General features: G+C 42.9%; 1 protein-coding gene across 1 annotated transcript; it reads left to right on the plus strand.

Moving 5' to 3' along the window:
* The first annotated feature begins 10,458 nt into the window (after positions 1-10,458).
* Positions 10,459-17,531, plus strand: setmar (SET domain and mariner transposase fusion gene). Its single transcript, XM_039742461.1, is given in 3 exon segments — positions 10,459-10,656; positions 16,732-17,116; positions 17,119-17,531. Coding segments are annotated over 3 exon segments (876 nt in total). The 5' UTR covers positions 10,459-10,548; the 3' UTR covers positions 17,502-17,531.
* The last annotated feature ends 1,067 nt before the right edge of the window (positions 17,532-18,598 follow it).

Here is an 18,598-nt window from a genome sequence, read left to right on the forward strand (position 1 = left end):
TGCCATCGGGTGTGAAAGTGGCTCACGTCACCTGCAAGGAGGCACCTTAGAAATCCACCAAGAAAACACGCCGAGGTTTCTGAAGGCCTGTGAATGCTGCCAGCAATCCAAATGAGCGGTTCGGTCGCTTGCACCCTTGTTAGCTTGGCTTTGCCTTCAGGGCACAGATAAACGCTTTTAAGGTTTTATCCTCCAGAGATCAAATCATATATAAAATAAAATCTAAAAATTCTGCAAGCCTCTGTGAGCTTCCCTGAAGATACCCGCTTCAAAGAGAGAGCGAGCTGCAGTGCTCCTTCAAGGTCTTTATCATCAAACGTCCTGCTCTCAAAGTCAGTTTTATTTTTCTATGGCGCGTAAAGGTCCGATCTGCCGTTGGCTTTCAGATCTGATCTTAGTGTGCCCTCTTGTTCTTCTAGATCAGGGGTCAGCAAGTCTGGTCCTGGAGGACCACCGTGGCTGCAGGTTTTCATTCTAAGCCTTTTTTAATGAGTGCCCTGTTTGTGCTGCTAATTAGCTTCTTGTGAATTCATTTTAGTTGACTTGTTTTTTAAGATTTGTTCCTCTGAATTGCTTCATTTCTTTCCTTAAATGGCACCCAAACAGAAATGAAATGTGAAGTGAGGGAGCCAATAGAAGACCAACTATATCAGGGCCTCAAACTCCAAGCAATTTTACTTCAACTAGCTGCTTAATGAGGTGCCAGTTCTTGTCGTTAATTACACCAGGGGCCTCATGCATAACACCATGTGTACAATTCACACTAAAACATGGCATACGGACAAAAGCAGAAATGTGCGTATGCACAAAAAATCCAGATGTATAAATCTGTGCGTACGCCAACTTCCACGTTCTTCCGCTCCATAAATCCCAGTCAGTGAGAAAAGTAACGCACGTGCAAGCGCCTGCTGTCACACACAAACTCCTCCCAGAATTATGCCTCTTTGAATATGCAAATCAATATAAATAGCCCTTAAGCTCAGCCTTCTGTGAAAAGACAATGTTGAAAAGCACAGGGGAAAATAGAATTTCAGCGAATAACAAGTGGAGGCAAGGAAAAATTTTTTTCAAAAAACGTAGTATTTGTTGGTTTAAACTGTGGGATAAACAACAAAAGGAAGCTGATCGATTGACACAGAGTGTCGGAGAAACTTGAAAGCTCAAGTTCACAGAGTCGCACAGTGCCCGAAATAAAAAAGAAGTTGTCACATACTAAAGTCGGCGTGCAAAGTCGAGTTGTAGCCCACCGTCTGAGTGTCATATGAAAGCTTATTAGGGTACAGAGAAAAAAAAATAGGCACACAGTGGGGACACGAAATGTCCACTTAAATCTCGAAATTTCCACTTTAATCACGTGTGACTATTGTGCGAGTTTTTGTAGTGTGGTACATCAGATTTGCCAATCCCAGTCATTGCTCTTGTCACTGCACTGTCCAATTACACAATTGGATGTGGAGGTGGTGCTCTGCTACAAATACCCGGGGGTCCACATCAATGACAGGCTGGACACAGAGGAGCTACATAAGGAAAGGCAGACCGCGATCCGTTTAATGCGGGGAGTGACGTCCTTCACATCTTCTACAGCTCTGTGATGGCCAGTGTGGTGTGCTGGTCTGGGAACATCATGTCAAGAGAGGACCACCAAATTAACAAGCTGATAAGGGTCAGCTCTATTATGGGAGTGAATGAAAACCGAGTGCCATCATGAACAAAGCTGCACATCCTGTCTGTGACACCACAACACTGGGGACTGTCAGTCAATGAATCATTCAACATAAGTGGGTCAGGAAACACAAAGGGGGGCTCCTTTATACCACCAGCAATACGCCAGTAGAGCATCACGCTGAGGCTGGGACTTGCTGCCATGTCAGAGGTTTCCTTTTTTTTTTTTTTCATTTTCTTTCATTACAGCGGTGTGTGTTTAGACCTGTGTGTGTATTTATCCCACTATTTAGTTATTTAAAGGGCTTCTCTTGAAAATCCAAATGTCCCGCTGAGGACAAATAAAGTTCTCTCTGTTATGTAGTGTCTTTCCTATCTGTCTGTGGCAGTGTCCTTCATTTTCATTTACCTGTTATATAGACGGTTAGTGATATGTTATATATAGTGCCTTTCATATCTCTATAGTGTCATTCATCTTCATTTATCTATCTGTTATTCATGTTCATTTATCTGTTATATAGTGCCTTTCTTATATATCTATTATATAATATCTGTTATATAAGGTCTTTTCTATATATATAGATATAATAGATATATATATAGATATAGATAGATATATAGATATATATAGATATATAGATATATAGATATAGATATAGAGATATATATATATATATATATATATATATATATGTATATATATATGTATATATATATATATGTATATATATATGTATAGTATATATATATATATAGATAGATGGATATATATGAAAGGCACTATATAACAGATACACACACATATCTATCTGTTATATCGGTGGTTCTCAAACTGTGGGGTGGGTCCCCCTAGGGGGCGCGCGAAGATGTGAAAAAAAGCAAACAAGAATCAAAAATATGAAAAATACATCTATTGAAACCAAAACAAATGAACTTAAACTACATTCTGATACTAGAAAAATAAATATAGAGTTAGATAAATGTCGATAAAAGTTAAGTAGGTATAATAAAATATGCATCTATGATATATCATTAATTAAAAAGAACAAATTGTTATTAGTGGGCTCCTTTCAAAAAACCTTAGGGGGCCGCAATTAAAACTGTTATGAAAACTCGGATTGCAAATACTTAAAGGTTGAGAAACGCTGTGTTATATAGTGTCTTTCTTATATATCTATATATCTGTTATATAATTTCTTTTCTATATATACTGTATGTGTGTATCTGTCATATAGTGCTTTTCATATTTTTATCCATCTATGTTACACTTTAATATCTTCTCTGTAGTGTCATTCATCTTCATTTATCTATCTGTTATATAGTGTCTTTCTTATATATCTATCTATTATACAGTATAATGTCTTTCCTATATAGTCATATAGTGCCTTTCATATTTTTATTCATCTATATATTACACTTTTATATCTCTCTCTATAGTGCTATTCATCATTTCTCTCTCTCTCAAATCCTGGTGACTCCACCAGTACTCCCAGTAACCTCCCTGAATATGCCGGGCTTCATCTCCGTGCCCCCGCTGTACTCGGCGCTCCAGTTAGTGAAGAGATCTTCTCGTCGGTATCAAGCGAAGACGGATGTAATCAGATGTGTGTCTTATGGTTCAGTGAGCAATTTAGCGTTCAAGGGAGACGGTTATTGGCAAGAAAACGCTGTAGCGAAGGTGATTACGACCAAATCAAGAAACAATCTGGCCGAGTACACTTGTGAAAGTAACACCGAACAGCAGATGGCTGAAGCAATAACCCCTGTAGAAAATAAATAAATAAATAAATCCAAGTGTGAATCGAAATTATCACCTCGTAAAAATAACTCCAACGTGTAAAAAAACAAAAGTAAAATATCTGAAACAAAGAAGCGCATCCTCCAGATCCAGGAAAGCCGCTGACCTGTCACGTGATGCTCGGTGACGCGTGACATGGCATCACATCACACTGCGCGGCAGGACGTCCCTTAACTGGACCACCCTTATGCGCTGCACCCCCGCACGACCCCCGAGCTAGCTATCTGCCGTTGACTTGTGTCGAATGACAGTTTGTTTGTTCGTTGGCCTGCTGCTCCCTGGTGGGGTTTCCCTTCTTTGTGAAATTCACCCCTGGGTGCCATTGTGCCGTTTTGATCGTAACTAACGTCTCCATCAGATTGTTTTGTTTTTCACAGTGTGAAAAAAGTCATTCAAAAAAGCTAACGTGAAGTGTTACAGGGGCGAGAAAAAAGTGTGTGAACCCCCTTTGGAAGGGCCCGATTATCTGCATTAACTGATCATAAAATGTAACGCGATCTTCACTAAAGTCACAGGTGTAGACGAACACAATCCGCTCAGACTAACAGCACACGAACCATTCCAGGCTTTCATGCCGCCTTTTATCAAACCCATCAAGCATTCACTAAGTGCTCTGGGAGAACTAAGACAACCCGTGTATTTAAAAACTGGTCAAGCAGACTGGTAAAGGTTCATTTCGTATCCGCTAGCGAGTTTGTTGAGTTCATTTGTTTTGCGTCCTTTTTATTTTTACTCTGGATTTGTAATTTGGGACATTTTTTGCTTTTGTTTCAGGCAACTCCATCTTGCCACTGTGCTCTTTAGGGCCCTCACTGCATCCCATTTATGCAAATAAAAACCTTTTCATTTTTATAACGTTTCTGAGTTTGCCCGTTTTAAGTAGCCGGGATTTGGTGGTTTGTCGCCCTCTAGTGGAAATATTTGGGACTTGCAGTCATAACAGAAAGCTACAGAGAGAGTCCTTGCTGACTCTTTACTTCTGATTCTTTTTGTTGTCTTTTAAGTACTTTGTTATTGAGCACCTTTGCTTTATGTATTATTACAGATTTTGTCTGTTAATTATTTTGCATTTTTAATAATGTTGTTGTTTTCTTATCTGTGTTTTTTTTTTGTTTCTGTGGAGCCTGTGGCTGCAGTCAAGGACCACTGTCCAGCCTTCGTAAGTCTGCTTACACTGCAGTGCTTCAGTTTCAGCTTTCATAGATTTTTGTTATGTAAGGGGAAGCAGGAGCTGACAAGTCCAGCAGCTGGAGTTCAAGGGGGGTCAAGCTGTGTCCTGATGGGACAGGAATAAACTGGGGGAGTCATCCCTGCAATACTTGCCATTGGTGTAAAGGGGGGGGTGAAGGTTTGGGGTACATTAAGGAAGCCATTTTTCTGAATCAGAGTTAGGTTCATAATTTGTTATGATGTGTATAATTATGTTCTGATATTCCTTGTGCTTTGTGGGTGGAGCTCCCAGGAGGTGGCACGCTCTTGGGTGGCATTCTGTGTAAACAGAGCAGCAGAGAGACATTTTGCCTCGTTGTCCGCCTAAACTTGTGCTTTTTTGGCTTCCTTAATGTACCCCAAACCTCCCCCAGCCTTTACACCAATGGCAAGTATTGCAGGGATGACTCCCCCAGTTTATTCCTGTCCCATCAGGACACAGCTTGACCCCCCTTGAACTCCAGCTCCTGCTTCCCCTTAAATATATCCATCCATCCATTTTCCAACCCGCTGAATCCAAATACAGGGTCACGTGGGTCTGCTGGAGCCAATCCCAGCCAACACAGGGCACAAGGCAGGAACCAATCCTGGGCAGGGTGCCAACCCACCGCAGGACACACACAAACACGCACACCAAGCACATACTAGGGCCAATTTAGAATCGCCAATCCACCTAACCTGCATGTTTTTGGATTGTGGGAGGAAACCCACGCAGACACGGGGAGAACATGCAAACTCCACGCAGGGAGGACCCGGGAAGCGAACCCAGGGTCTCCTAACTGCGAGGCAGCAGCGCTACCACTGCGCCACCGTGCCGCCCCTTAAATATATATATTTTTAATTAAACTGAAAAGTACAGCTATTAAACCACAAAGATATCCTACAAATTATTTATCACAATATTCTTTGTTAGGCATTACTAAAGTTTTTGCTCTTCATTGCATATATATCATTTTAATGTATGGATTTTGCAAAATTGCATCACAATGAAGCAGAAACAGGTCACTTCAGTCATTATACTAAGAGGGGTACCTGGTGGGCCTAGCGTAGGGGAACCAATCAAATTTCAGAACAAACCACGGCCTATGCTGTGGTGCCGCGCGAAATCTGACGAGAAGCTCAATGGTGTAACCCTGATGTTTGTGGCCTTAAATAATCGGGAGTCCAGGAGCGTGCGGCCCCCGGGTTAGTGCAGGGGCCCAAGTGAGTGAGCATGCGCTGCCTCGGGGTTGATAGGGGGGCTTGGCTGATCATGCATTCACGTGCTTTATTCACATCTACAACTGAACCTGTTAAAGGGAGCAAAATGAGGGGGGACGATTGGCTAATCACAATAATAATAATAATAATAATTCATTACATTAATATGGTGCTCTTCTCACTACTCAAAGCACTACCACACACAGAGGCCAAAAGAAATGGTTTTGAGAAAACCAGACAGCAGCGTCAGTCAGTCAGTCAGTCAGTCTCCAGCCCGCTATGTCCTAAGAGTCACGGGGGTCTGCTGGAGCCAATCCCAGCCAACACAGGGTGCAAGGCAGGAAACAAACCACAGGGCAGGGCGCCCGCCCACCACAGGGCACACACACACACACACACACCAAGCACACACTACGGGCCATTTAGAATCACCAATACACCTGACCTGCATGTCTTTGAACTGTGGGATATATACTATTATATATAATATACTATAATACTATTATATAATATATATATAGTGAACACTGGCCCGGACACACACAGACGGACATTGTTGGCTCCACCACACACTGTTTATTTACAATAATTATTTTACAATCACGTACACAAACCCCAGTGCCTCTTGCACCGATCCCCCAATTGTCCTGGCCACACAGTCCTTTGTGCCTTTCTCTATTGACCGCCTCCAGTCCTCTCTCCAGCTCTGTCCACTTCCACCCGACATCCAAGGCCGACTGGAGGGAGGCGGCCCCTTTTATAGGAACCCGGATGGGCTCCAGCTGCTTCCCGGCAATCTCCCGCGGACACACCCCCGTGTGGCGGAAATGCCGGCTGCGCCCCCGGGATAATCAGGCACTGGGGCGCCGCCTGGCGGTGGCCACGGGTCCCTACAGGGCTGGGCTTCCAAGCCCTTTACCTGAGGCCCCCAACATAACCAGGACGGACGCCCCCTCGCGGTCTGGAGGAGGCACAAGCTCTCCTCTGGTCCTCCTGGGCAAGCCCGGCCGGGACCACATGGGATATACCGGCATCGGGGTGCCGCATATATATATATATATTAGTGTTGAGGGTGCCAGGGGCCACGACCTGGCCGGGACGCCTTGGAGGACCGGAAGTGAGCGTATGCCCATCTGGGATCAAGTGGGGGCCACGCACGCCCCAATGCCTTGGGGACCCAGGACCTCGGCAGTTCTGCCACACCAGGAAGTGCTGGGGGGAAGAGAAGCAGGGACACCCGGAGAGCTTCCGGGAGAACAGCCGGCACTTCCACCACACTGGGGCGTGTCAGCAGGAGATTGCCGGGGAGCACCTGGAGCTCATCCGGGTGTGGATAAAAGGGGTCGCCTCCCTTCATTCGAGGCAGGAGTCGGGAGCGGAGAGGACTGAGCTGGAGAAGGCAATGAGGCGGCCTGAAGAGTGAGAGTAAGGCATTGTGTGGCCAGGACTTTGGGGGTTTTGTGGTGCACTTATTGTAAATAGTTGTGAATAAACGTGTGTTTGGGTGACAATGATGGTGTCTGCATGTCTGTGTCCGGGTCAACCTCCACAATAATATATATATATACTGTATGCTACTTTTTTTATGCCTTAAATCATATGTGGTGGCACAGATCCCAGAGTCTCTAATGATTTCCTGCTTATCATTGTGAACTTTGCAAGTAAATAGAATGAAGTCAAATCCACCACTAAGTCGGTCTTAAGTGCAGCTTTGGAGCGCCATCTGCTGCCAACAAAAGTTAAATGCAGTCATCGGACCAGCTGAAAACCGAACAAATACGCAGAAACGTAGCCTTTCCAAACCTGCTTTGCTCAATCCAGAGGTCATACTACCAGGGGTATTCGATCAATCACAAGGATGAAGCCCACCCTGTCTGAGTCACTGTCCTGACTCGTGAAAGACACCGAGCCATGTATCAGTAATAGTTGACCTCTTATTAAGAAACTGGGCTGGAACAAAAACCTGCAGCCCTCCAGGACCGATGCTGCCCACCCCTGGTCTATTATAGAGTGCCATTCCTATCATCTGTTATAGGGTAGGCACTATATTTCTATCTATAGATTTGTTATATAGTGCCATTCCTATCTGTCTCTAACAGGCAAGGTGCCAGTCCATCACAGGCTAAAGACCTGGCCATGTCAACCCTTGATAAGCAATCCCAGGATACATTTAGATAAGAACATTCTTCCAAAAATTGACATATATTCCTAAATCCAGCTATTTAAAGCCATTGATTTTCTTTACTCCAAGTCAAAAACTGTGTTTGATTCCTCTTTTTATGTCAAGTGTTCGATCTTTGAAATCTGTCCTTTGTATTTTGCCTGTACGCCTGCCCAGTGCTCTGATCCGACACTCTGTGATGAGCGCTATACAAAAATCAAGTGCATCTGAATTGAATTGAATTGAAGGAGGCGGCACAGCGCTGGTGGTGCTGCTGCCTCACAGTAAGGAGTCCAGAGTTGTCATGCCAGGTGGTCCCTGTGTCCTTGTGGGGTTTACTATGGGGGCTCCAGTCTCCTCTCACAGTCCAAAGACATGCAGGTTAGGTGGACTGGCAATGCTAAACTGGCCCTGTGATGGACTGGCACCCTCCCCAGGTGGTGCTCCTGCCTTGCTGTCTCTGACTGTTGTGATGGGCTCCAGCTGCCCTGCATAAGCTGGTTAGGAAGACAGAAGTCTTGAACTGAACGAGTAGCTCACGTACTGTAAGAGCAGCACTGCTTTCAGGCTGCAACGGCTGCTGTTACTTTCTCTGTCCACCAGATGTCACTGAAAGCAGGGGTTCCCAACAACAGTTCAAGAATGTCGGGCATTCAGAAAGTTTATACAATGCAATACAATACACAGAACAGAACAAATCCTCAATACAGTATAAAAATTTTACAAGTACGGACCAGAATTTAATAGTGGATGATATCCCATAACAATATGATTTGGATTTGTTTAGAGTCCTGGAGACCCCACCCATCAAGCTGCCTCTCCCTATTGGCCATTCCACAGCTGAAACATTGCTTGGCCAGCCAATCCGATGAAAGGACCCCCCTACCCCACAGTTCCTGTGATCCTCCATCAGAGATGACTTTACCTTGGGCAGGCAGGAGTGCAGTGGACACCAAGTGTCACATTTGAGTCCTGTGAAGAGAAACAGAACAGATGAGGGTTAGTAACAAACCTTGGAGGCAACAAGTGAGTATTATTTTAATATTTCAAACCAACAGCAGAACCAGTGTTGTATAAAATACCTAACAACCATACTTGTTTGAAAAGTAGAGTCACCTTTCTTTAAAAGTGAAACAAGCAAAAGTAACATTTGCCCATCAGAAAACTATTCAAGTGGAAGTTTTACAGTATTAGACATTAAATGTAGGCCTACTAAGTAAAAGTAAATGCAGGATCTCTCCCTGTATGATATCCGCCCATCCATCTTCTAAACCAGATTATCCAGAGAAGGGTCTCAGGCAAGCTGGAGTCTATCCCAGTCAGCATCTCCTGGTAATGGTGCCAGTCCATTGCAGGCTGAACACACAAACTCACACCACACAGGGTCAAGTTAACATCATCAGTTCACCTAACCTGCAAGTCTCTGGAATGTTGGAGGAAACGCAGGGAGAACTTGTAAACTCCATGTAGGGACCACCCGGGATGTGAACCTTGGTCTCCTTACAGCAAGACAGCAGACCTGCTATTGCACCACTGGGCCACCCTCCCATCTTAAGTATTGTCACCAAAGGTTCTTGCAAACTTGAAATAAGTCGGACCACCTTCTAATCGTGTGTTATCACAATCAGTAAATGAGCCAAGGTACTGCACTTTGATGCGGTGACATTCCGTGTGAGCAGACATCTTAATGATTGTACTGTAATTCAGTGAAGAAGATGCTAATAGGAGTGGAGTGCAAGGCTTTTTCCACTTTAAAAAGGGGATAATCTTTGGCCGAAGACCCCTTTTGTAAAGTTAACTTTTGTGACACAACCAAATTAATTATCATTCTTGGTATGTTTCTTCTTTATACAATTTCACGCCATTGGTCCAACTTCAGAAAAATCCCACTTTGTCAGAAAGACACTAGACTACTTTGGAAATCAAAACTAACCCTTGGAGGATCCTAAGGCAGGTGGTGTCTTTTTACTACAGTTAATTTTAAGGACAGTGCCTTTTCCTATATTGGGAGTCCTAAATTAAATTAAATAAAGTGTACCCTGGCAGTGACAAATTAAAGAAACACCATTTATAGAAGTTAGATGGTCCTGCCTTAAAATTACTTACCCGGGCAACGGTGTGCACTGCTGCTGCTTATAAATGCAAACCTGTTGTACCCTGTTGACTGCGAAATAAACGAAGGAAAAAAAATCGGGCAATTAAATATTGCATTTAAGTAGAAGGAAAAAGTACTCAACTGTTATATTAGCTGAGACAAAAAAATCAAACGCCACAGTGGGATCCCAGAACATTTCACAAGCTCCAGCTCTCAAACTGCACTTGAACTCCGAGATACACACGCGCGCTCACCTAATGAGTCGGTCCTGAGCTTTTATTTTGATATGCATCTTGCGCCGCTCTTAATGTATTGGCGCGATTGAGCGCTTATATTTTGGTAGGATTTTAGGGAGGCTTCACGAGCCGGAAGTGATCATCTAGAGCGGTCCGCGCAAGTTAACGCTTGAAACGCCGCCTGCGAATGGCGCGGGGAGATTTTAAAACAGACGTGACTTGTGGTTTAGAAAATCTTCCAGTGTTTGTGGATACTGGTGGAGCATCAGGAGGGGACGGCTGGCGCAAGTTCAAGGTAAAGATCGCAGTCATCATGACGCAATTGTGAAATTAATGGGGAAAAAGTGCCATTGGATCTGCGGGTGCGGTGGACTGGAGGTGTCCTGCTTTGCGCCCCAAGCTGTTGGTGTAGGCTTCAACTCCCGCGACCCAGGATTTGATTAAAAATGACTGAATACAAACAGGAAGCTTATACGTGCCAAAATTAATCGCAGTCCAACGTGTTAACTACGTTGAAAGGCTTGGCGATTTAACTCTGCCCTAATTAATATCGTCTATCAGTCAAACGATCGTTTGCTTTTTCATTACGGCTCGCAGTTTCGTGTAAGTTTAAAATGCAATACACGCACGCATTGCATTTCAAATGATGTCCGTAGATCGCGTGTCATAACTAAAAGCAAAATAAACGCATCGCCTTTCGCGTAGCGGCAGCTCCGTGTGAATTTCGATTTAAATCTCAAGATCCGCTTCAAAGGGGCAAAACTAAACGTAATCAAATGACCAATCAGCGTCAAAAGGTGGGGCAAGGGGCGTCAACAGCCATGGTCGGTAGTGTTTTAACATGAAACTGGCTATTTATAAACAAATCCGCCAATAATATCTAATCAAGAAATGTAAGGAGAGGGGATGCCATTCCATCCAGAATAAAGGGCATGAGAGCAGATGTAGAACACACCTGGTCCTGAAACGGACCGTTGGAAGGGGAACAACACCTCCGTGGGGTTGGGTAGGCCTGGAGAGTTTGGAGAGAAGCTTAGCCTCACTCATCATATTGGGTGGCAATTTGGATGAAGCCGGAAAAATGGATTGGTTTTCCAAAAAAAAAAAAAGAATGGAGCTCCGTATGCAGGTTATGGAAGGCTATCTGGAGCACAGCAGGAGGTGACATCTGCTGGAATACCCAGGGGATTCCCACTTTGGTCATAACGCCGAGGATACTGACAGACCACCAGAGTTACAATGGTCTGCTTCACTGCTGCAGTTGGGGAAAGTGGACTTGGGAGGCCTTGGCTAAAAATTCTCACTTTTCGGGCTTCCGTTAAAACACCCGTAGTGGAATTGGACACCTATGTACGCAGTAGAGATACAGAAATTAATTTGCAAGACAAAAGCAGTACTTGAAGTTATTTTTTAATGTAATATTTGAACAATTCCAATTTTAATTATTCTAGTCAATCACTGTATTTATCCACATTATTAACTTAAGCAATGCCAGTTTTTATCCATCTACGCCTCCGTGCATTTCTCCAGGGAAACTAATCCCAGAGCTGCTTTTCCGTGGACACGTTTGCTGTGGTTAAGGGATTTCCAGATGATCCTACACTTCCTCTCATTTCTAAAATAAACCGTTTTAGCCTGACTAATTTAAAGCTTTCAATTGGAAGGCCCCTAGTGTTGCCACAAATTCCTATTTTTCTGCATTTATTGCAAATGCAGTGCCTGACAAAACTTAACTTAAATGCCAACTTTCAGCATTCATTCTTTAGGCTGAAGCAAAAACTTGCAGTCACTCCTGATGCTTTTGGAGGGGAATTTTCTGAGCTCCCGTTTTGTGACATCACACCTTTCTAATGTCTTTTTTTTTTTTTTTAAATTTTATTACAATCCATACAAAGCAATCAAGTTTTTACAAAAAGAAAAAATAAGTTTAAAATATTACTGATTAGATCCTGCCATGTTTTGAAAAAAGTCTGTACAGATCCTCTAACTGAGTATTTGATTTTTTCCAACTTCAAATAATATAACACATCGGTTTCCCACTGACTTAAAAGAGGAGAGTTTGGGTTCTTCCAGTTTATCAGAATAAGTCTGCGTGCCAACAGTGTAGTGAAGGCAATCACAGTTTGTTTGTCCTTCTCCACTTTAAACCCATCTGGAAGACCCTCAAACACAGCTGTTAATGGGTTAGGAGGGATTGGGAGTCCAAGGCTGTCTGAAAGGTAATTAAAAATTTTTGTCCAGAATAATGTCAATTTGGTGCAGGCCCAGAACATTTGACCCAGTGAGGCTGGGGCTTGATTGCAACATTCGCAGGTTGGTTCTCGCCCTGGAAACATTTTGGAGAGTTTTAGTCGAGACAGATGTGCTCGATATATAATTTTAAGTTGTATAATTGTATGCTTTGTGCATATGGAGCTCGAGTGAATTCTCTGCATTGCTACTTTCCACTCCTTTTCTGATATATTAATTGAGAGATCTTTTTCCCAGTGTCCTCTTGGATCTTTGAAAGGGAGGGATTGTAAAATGTTTTATATATTGTAGAGATGGAGTCTAAGTCCTTGAAATTGAGCAATTTTTTTTCCAGCATGGATGAGGGTGCAAGATGAGGAAAATCTGTAAGGTTTTGTTTAACAAAGTTTCTGATTTGAAGATGGTGAAAGAAATGTGTAGCTGGAATGTTAAATTTGGAATGTAATTGTTCATAGGATGCAAAGACGTCTATATAAAGATCTCTAAGCAAGTTAATTCCAAGTTTTTTTCCATTTTTTTGTTGTTTTTCTTCTCGCGTGGAGTTTTGCTTGTAGCTTTGTGAGAAATGCAGACGTGTTGTTGGTCTGCTGCCCGCTCTGCATGAGAGGGTACATATTTTAGTTACAGAATCCAGCCCACCTTATCAATAACTTTATCAGTAGATAGTACAGTGGTCCCCCTCAATATCTGCAGGTGATAAGTTCTTGAGACCTACCGTGGATACCTGAAACTACAGGTGGTAGCAAAGCCTATATGTGTCATTTTTCGTTTACATACATGTACCAATGATAAAGTCTTATTGTACGTAATTGATCAATTAAACACTACCAACGTGAAACTAAACACATTATTATACTTGTGCTTTCTCTCTTGAGAGTAAATGACGTTCAGACACAGACGCACGGTCCCCTCAGATGCTGGCATGTGCTGCGTTTTCGCTGCACGCAGAATGCGGTAACATGGACAAGGTGCAATGTATCCATCCATCGGTTATCCAACCCGCTATATCCTAACTACAGGGTCACGGGGGTCTGCTGGAGCCAATCCCAGTCAACACAGGGCGCAAGGCAGGAAACAAACCCCAGGCATGGAGCCAGCCCACCGCAGGACCTTTTAACTAAAGTTCTAGATTTTGATTTTATTATAATCATTCCATACAAATAGATCAATTTTTGCAAAAAATTGGATTGAAAACAAATCAACCCCCACCCCCAAGTTCTAGAAATGTTTGATAGGCACGGGGATTTTCAGCCATTAAATTATTCAGTAGACGCGTGTTCACGAAACGCTACGGGGGCACAACAAGTCTTTATGGAGCCTCGCCATGACTAGGGCTGCTCTCTTATCTTTAGTCTAAGTCTGAATGTTTTTATTCTTTTCTGTAATTCTTGTGAGTTTGTTGTCGTTTTTTTAGTTATAATATTTCTTGAGCTTCTTTAACTCTTTCAGGGCTGATGTCGACCTTTGGTCAAAAGGAGGAGTTGACGATGGCAATCAACTGTAAACTGCGACAAAACTAACTGTTGTGTTTTAGTTGGAGTCTTGTTGCTAGAAGGAAAGTTCGCTTCGTTGGTTTTGACTGAGATTTCCTGCACTCCCATGAGTAGCAAGGCACAAACAATGGCAAAAATAGCCCTGACACCTGGCGAGAGATCAAAGCAGACGTGTAAAGCAGAATACTCCAGGGACGACGTTTTGCCTATTCTCTCGGAAATTTTTGCCTGGGAGGACTGCCACTTAACATTGATAAGAGGTAGAATCCAGATTGCAATGCACTGCGACAGTGACTGCTGCTACCCCAGCCACGTGAAGATAGCCTGGCAGGAAGCCTGCCACACATTCTTGGCAAACTGGCTGCCACAGCATGCAGCAACAGATATTTTATGTTGATTTCTGTGTGAAGCCATTGCTTTTCAGAAAACTGTTTTTTGGAAAAAATATTCAGCCCGCAAAGAGTTAAAAAGACAAATTTACCATTGGGAACAAAAAGTGCTATCTGGCACCATGTAGACAGAGTGTTGTCATTTCTACACGTTGTGACCAAAACGTATGCAAATCCCCTTCAATGAGAGTCTGCAGTGTGCACTTTCATCACACCTGAATTGTTTGATTCAGTAAATTTAAACTGTGGAGCACGGGGGGGATCAAGGAAAAATATCTTTATCCCAAACATCATGGAGGGCGCCGTATAACCCCTTATATCTACTCTATGACCCACTGTCTCACACTGTGAGTATCGATGGCCGTTTATTTTTTTTTTAGTAATGTTACCGTATCAGCTGGTTAACCACAGGACCGCTGTCGGTCTCCTCTTCTGTTTATTTTGTATTCAAATGACTGCAGGTGTTCACGTAACGACAGGCTCATTTTAATATTTGTGGGCGACTTCTGTCATTTTGAGTCTTTCACAAGATAAGGAGGACAGTTATGGCCGTGTCGTTTTTAAATGAGTTTGTTCAGTGGTTTTATTGTTCCTGTACACAAGCTAATGCCTCATTCACGTGTGATCCTGCATCGAGTTCCTGTGATGTTTCACTTTCCCACTTCAGGTCATTCACAAAAAATTCCAGATGGACATTACAAAGATAAGTGGGATCACTGCTGAATTATTTATTATTTTTTTTTTACCAGACCAAATAAAAGATAAGCTGTAAAGGTAAACAGTATTTTTTGTCATGAATATAAATAACAAACTAAATGTAGTAGTGCATTCCTTCACTACAAATGCAGATCAACCACAAAAATTGCGTTTCTGGCTGACCAGATTATATTTTTGATATATAGTTCTGCATTGAGCCTACGCCATAGACGCGCATCTCCTCAAAAATGTGACTTTGTGACGTTGACGCAAACCATTACGCAGAACACTACATCTCTGCTTGGCCAGTTTGGTAACTACGTATTTCCTGAAACGCGTTTCCGTCTGTCTTCCCCTATTCTGAAGTAACCAAAGAGCAGAACGAGAAAAGACTTGTCAAAGGCGGCTGAAAATATACACATTTATACAATACCTAATCGTAACGCCACAAAGATAATCAGATGGTGGTCAACTTGTGGAGCGGAATGTCAGCTAACATCGATTTGGAAGTCAGGGAATATATATTAAAAAGTGGGAAAGTATAAAGGGTAAAAATATGTACCAAGAGGAACGCTGATCCAGAAGGGCAAAAACTGCCTGCGCTTTAATGGGTGGTTCGTTTTTCTTACGTGCTACAAACACCGGCAACCCAACGTTCACTAATGCAGCTTCAGCGCAACACACCGCCAAAGTATAAACGGCTTTCGATGGCGTAGACTCGACTCATCAGCCTTAAGGAGAAACGGTAGCACTGGGGCACAGCTTAGACAATTTGGGTAGCTTTGTTTCCTCTGAATTGTCCAGCACGGTAGTCCCAAGTTTGCAGGGTGTTCATGTGAAACTCTGATTTTGGTGATTTCGGCACATGGACACTCGATCGTTTATAAGGGGAGTCTGGCCGACTGGTGATTTCAGGGTGTGGACAAAGGGAGGGCAGGGAGATGAAAAGGCCACACCCAGGGACACCCTGATGGTTGATCCGCCCCCTGGTGACACAACCTCATGATTTTAGTTTTAGCTAAAGGGTCACTTTACAGACATATTTAGTAAACTTATAGTATAAAAGTATTATGACAACAGACCAAGAAGTGTGACCATGCAGTAATGATCTGTTGGCTTTTTTATTTCCAATTCACCGTTCTGAGGGTGAGGCTGTTGTCCCATTCAGGAGCAGTCACTCTAAGAGTTCAGTCTACTTTGTCAAATGTGATGGACGGTCACGTTTCTGGTCTAGAGTCCACATGACCAGAATAGCTGATCCTCTCAGCGGACCCTCTCGGGTTGTATCTGTCCTTCATTTTGGCGTGATTGCCTTGTGGCACTCTTCCAGTCTCCTTTTTAAAGTAAAACAGGATAGGCTTTCAGAAATTTCACGTCCCACAGCCTCTTTTAAGGGCCTTCCCTGTGATCTCAAGACGTTTAACCTGCGGACACATCAAGTGATGACAGCATATTTTTTTCCTTCCATACTGAGAGGTCTTTGTAGTTCTGATTTTTGATGCACTTTTTTCCAGGCTGAAATCTTTTTGTGCTCTTTTGCAGTATTCTCCAGAGAATGTTAGTGGCCCTGGAGCGGCCCTTGATCCCAGTGAAATAACTTTTCCAGGATGCGACTGCCTGTCTTCTTCCTGTCAGTTAGACTCGTGCCTTTGTCTCCAGCGTCATGGATCGGCATACACCGATGATCTGCGACTCACGAGCAGTGCAACTCGGCAAGAAGCAGGCTTTTCCAAACCACTTTTTGAATGCAATATTATGTGCAAATGTGGTGACTCCTGTAAGAACCGAGTTGTGCAGAGAGGTCTCGCCTACAGGTTTGAGGTGTTTGAAACTGAACTGAAAGGCTGTGGCCTGCGCACGCTGGAGCTGATCCCTCAAGGGAGTTTTGTGTGCGAATATGCAGGAGAAGTCCTAAGTTCAGCAGAAGCACACGGAGATTACGGCGTCAGAGTCCTAGCGATATGAACTACATAATCGCAGTGAAAGAACACGTGAGGTGTGGACAAGTGATGGAGACCTTTGTCGATCCAACTGCATTGGGCAATGTTGGACGATTCCTGAATCACTCCTGCCAGCCCAATTTGTTCATGGTACCTGTGCGCGTCAATTCTCTTGTGCCCAGATTGGCTTTATTTGCTGGGTGCGACATCCCTGCAAATGAGGAGTTAACATTTGACTACTCGGGACGGTATCGAAATTCAGAAGGTAGCAATTTTGTTCCTGAAGAGGCGTTGAATGACATTCCTCGTAAGCCATGTTACTGTTCCAGCAAGACATGCAATGGTTTCCTCCCGTTTGATATTTCACTTTAGAATCCTGTCAAATAAAACTTGTTGACCTGGGATTATTTCTTTGCTCTTTTTAAGTCAAAGTAACATGCTATTGTATTTTTCTACCTGTACCTGTTTCATTGTGGACCAGATTCCTGGATAAGAAGAGATTGCATATCAGCAAAGAAGATTATTAGCTTGGTGTTAACACTGAAGACAGCTTAACAGATGTAAAGTGCACTTAAGTTTTAAGAGTAGATGCTCAGTTCTTAATCAGACCAGGGAATAAAAACTAGAGGAGTTTATCACCTGTTAGGGAAATACAGAAAAGTTAAGATCACCATCACAAAATAAATTCATTTACTTAACACTCATTATTACAACAGGCCTGAAGGAGCCTCGTCACGTAGTCAGATCAGCAAGACAAGGCAGCAATCTTAAAGTTGGGTTCATTTGCATAACACTGTCAATAAATAGAGTTGTGTCAATCAGCATACAGGTAAATGGTATAATGTTTGAACTCACCTATATCTTAATATTTAAAGATCCCAAAATGGCTTAATGGATTAAAAGTCCCTGGTGCACATCTTTTATCTGAAAAGGAACTTCTTAATTATAAATTACTACTGAGAACAAATATAACAAGTACTAATGATCATGATCTCATTGTTTCTTCAGTAAAATGCGGAGTACAAACGTTACAGAACGTCTTCGCTAAACAGGCAGTCACAGTCAGAAGCACCTTACAAATTCATACATCACATTTTATCCTAACAGTTTCTCCCGTCTTCAGTCAGTGTCCGCAAATAGTTCATAGCCGGACAGAACTCAAGGTACCCCAAAACCCAGAAAAAGAACAGGGTGTCTTGAAATGAAAGTCACTAATGTTTTATTACAAAAAAAAAAAAAAGACAAACCAGTAATTGTAGGTGAGTTAAAGGACCAAATCCAGCTGAATGAAATAGTCTCATCCAACAAACAGGATGAATTCAATAAATTACTGAAAAACTTCCATGCATAGTAATTTTAGGCAAGGGCTTATAAAATGTACATAGTCCAAAGCTGCCAAAAAAAAAAGAAAGAAAAAGGTCAAATAACTCTTTCAATGGCTCGGTAGCAGCCATAAACTATCTCTCCCT

The sequence above is a fragment of the Polypterus senegalus genome, unplaced genomic scaffold (assembly GCF_016835505.1).
Source record: "Polypterus senegalus isolate Bchr_013 unplaced genomic scaffold, ASM1683550v1 scaffold_1598, whole genome shotgun sequence".
NCBI classification, from domain to species: Eukaryota; Metazoa; Chordata; class Cladistia; order Polypteriformes; family Polypteridae; genus Polypterus; species Polypterus senegalus.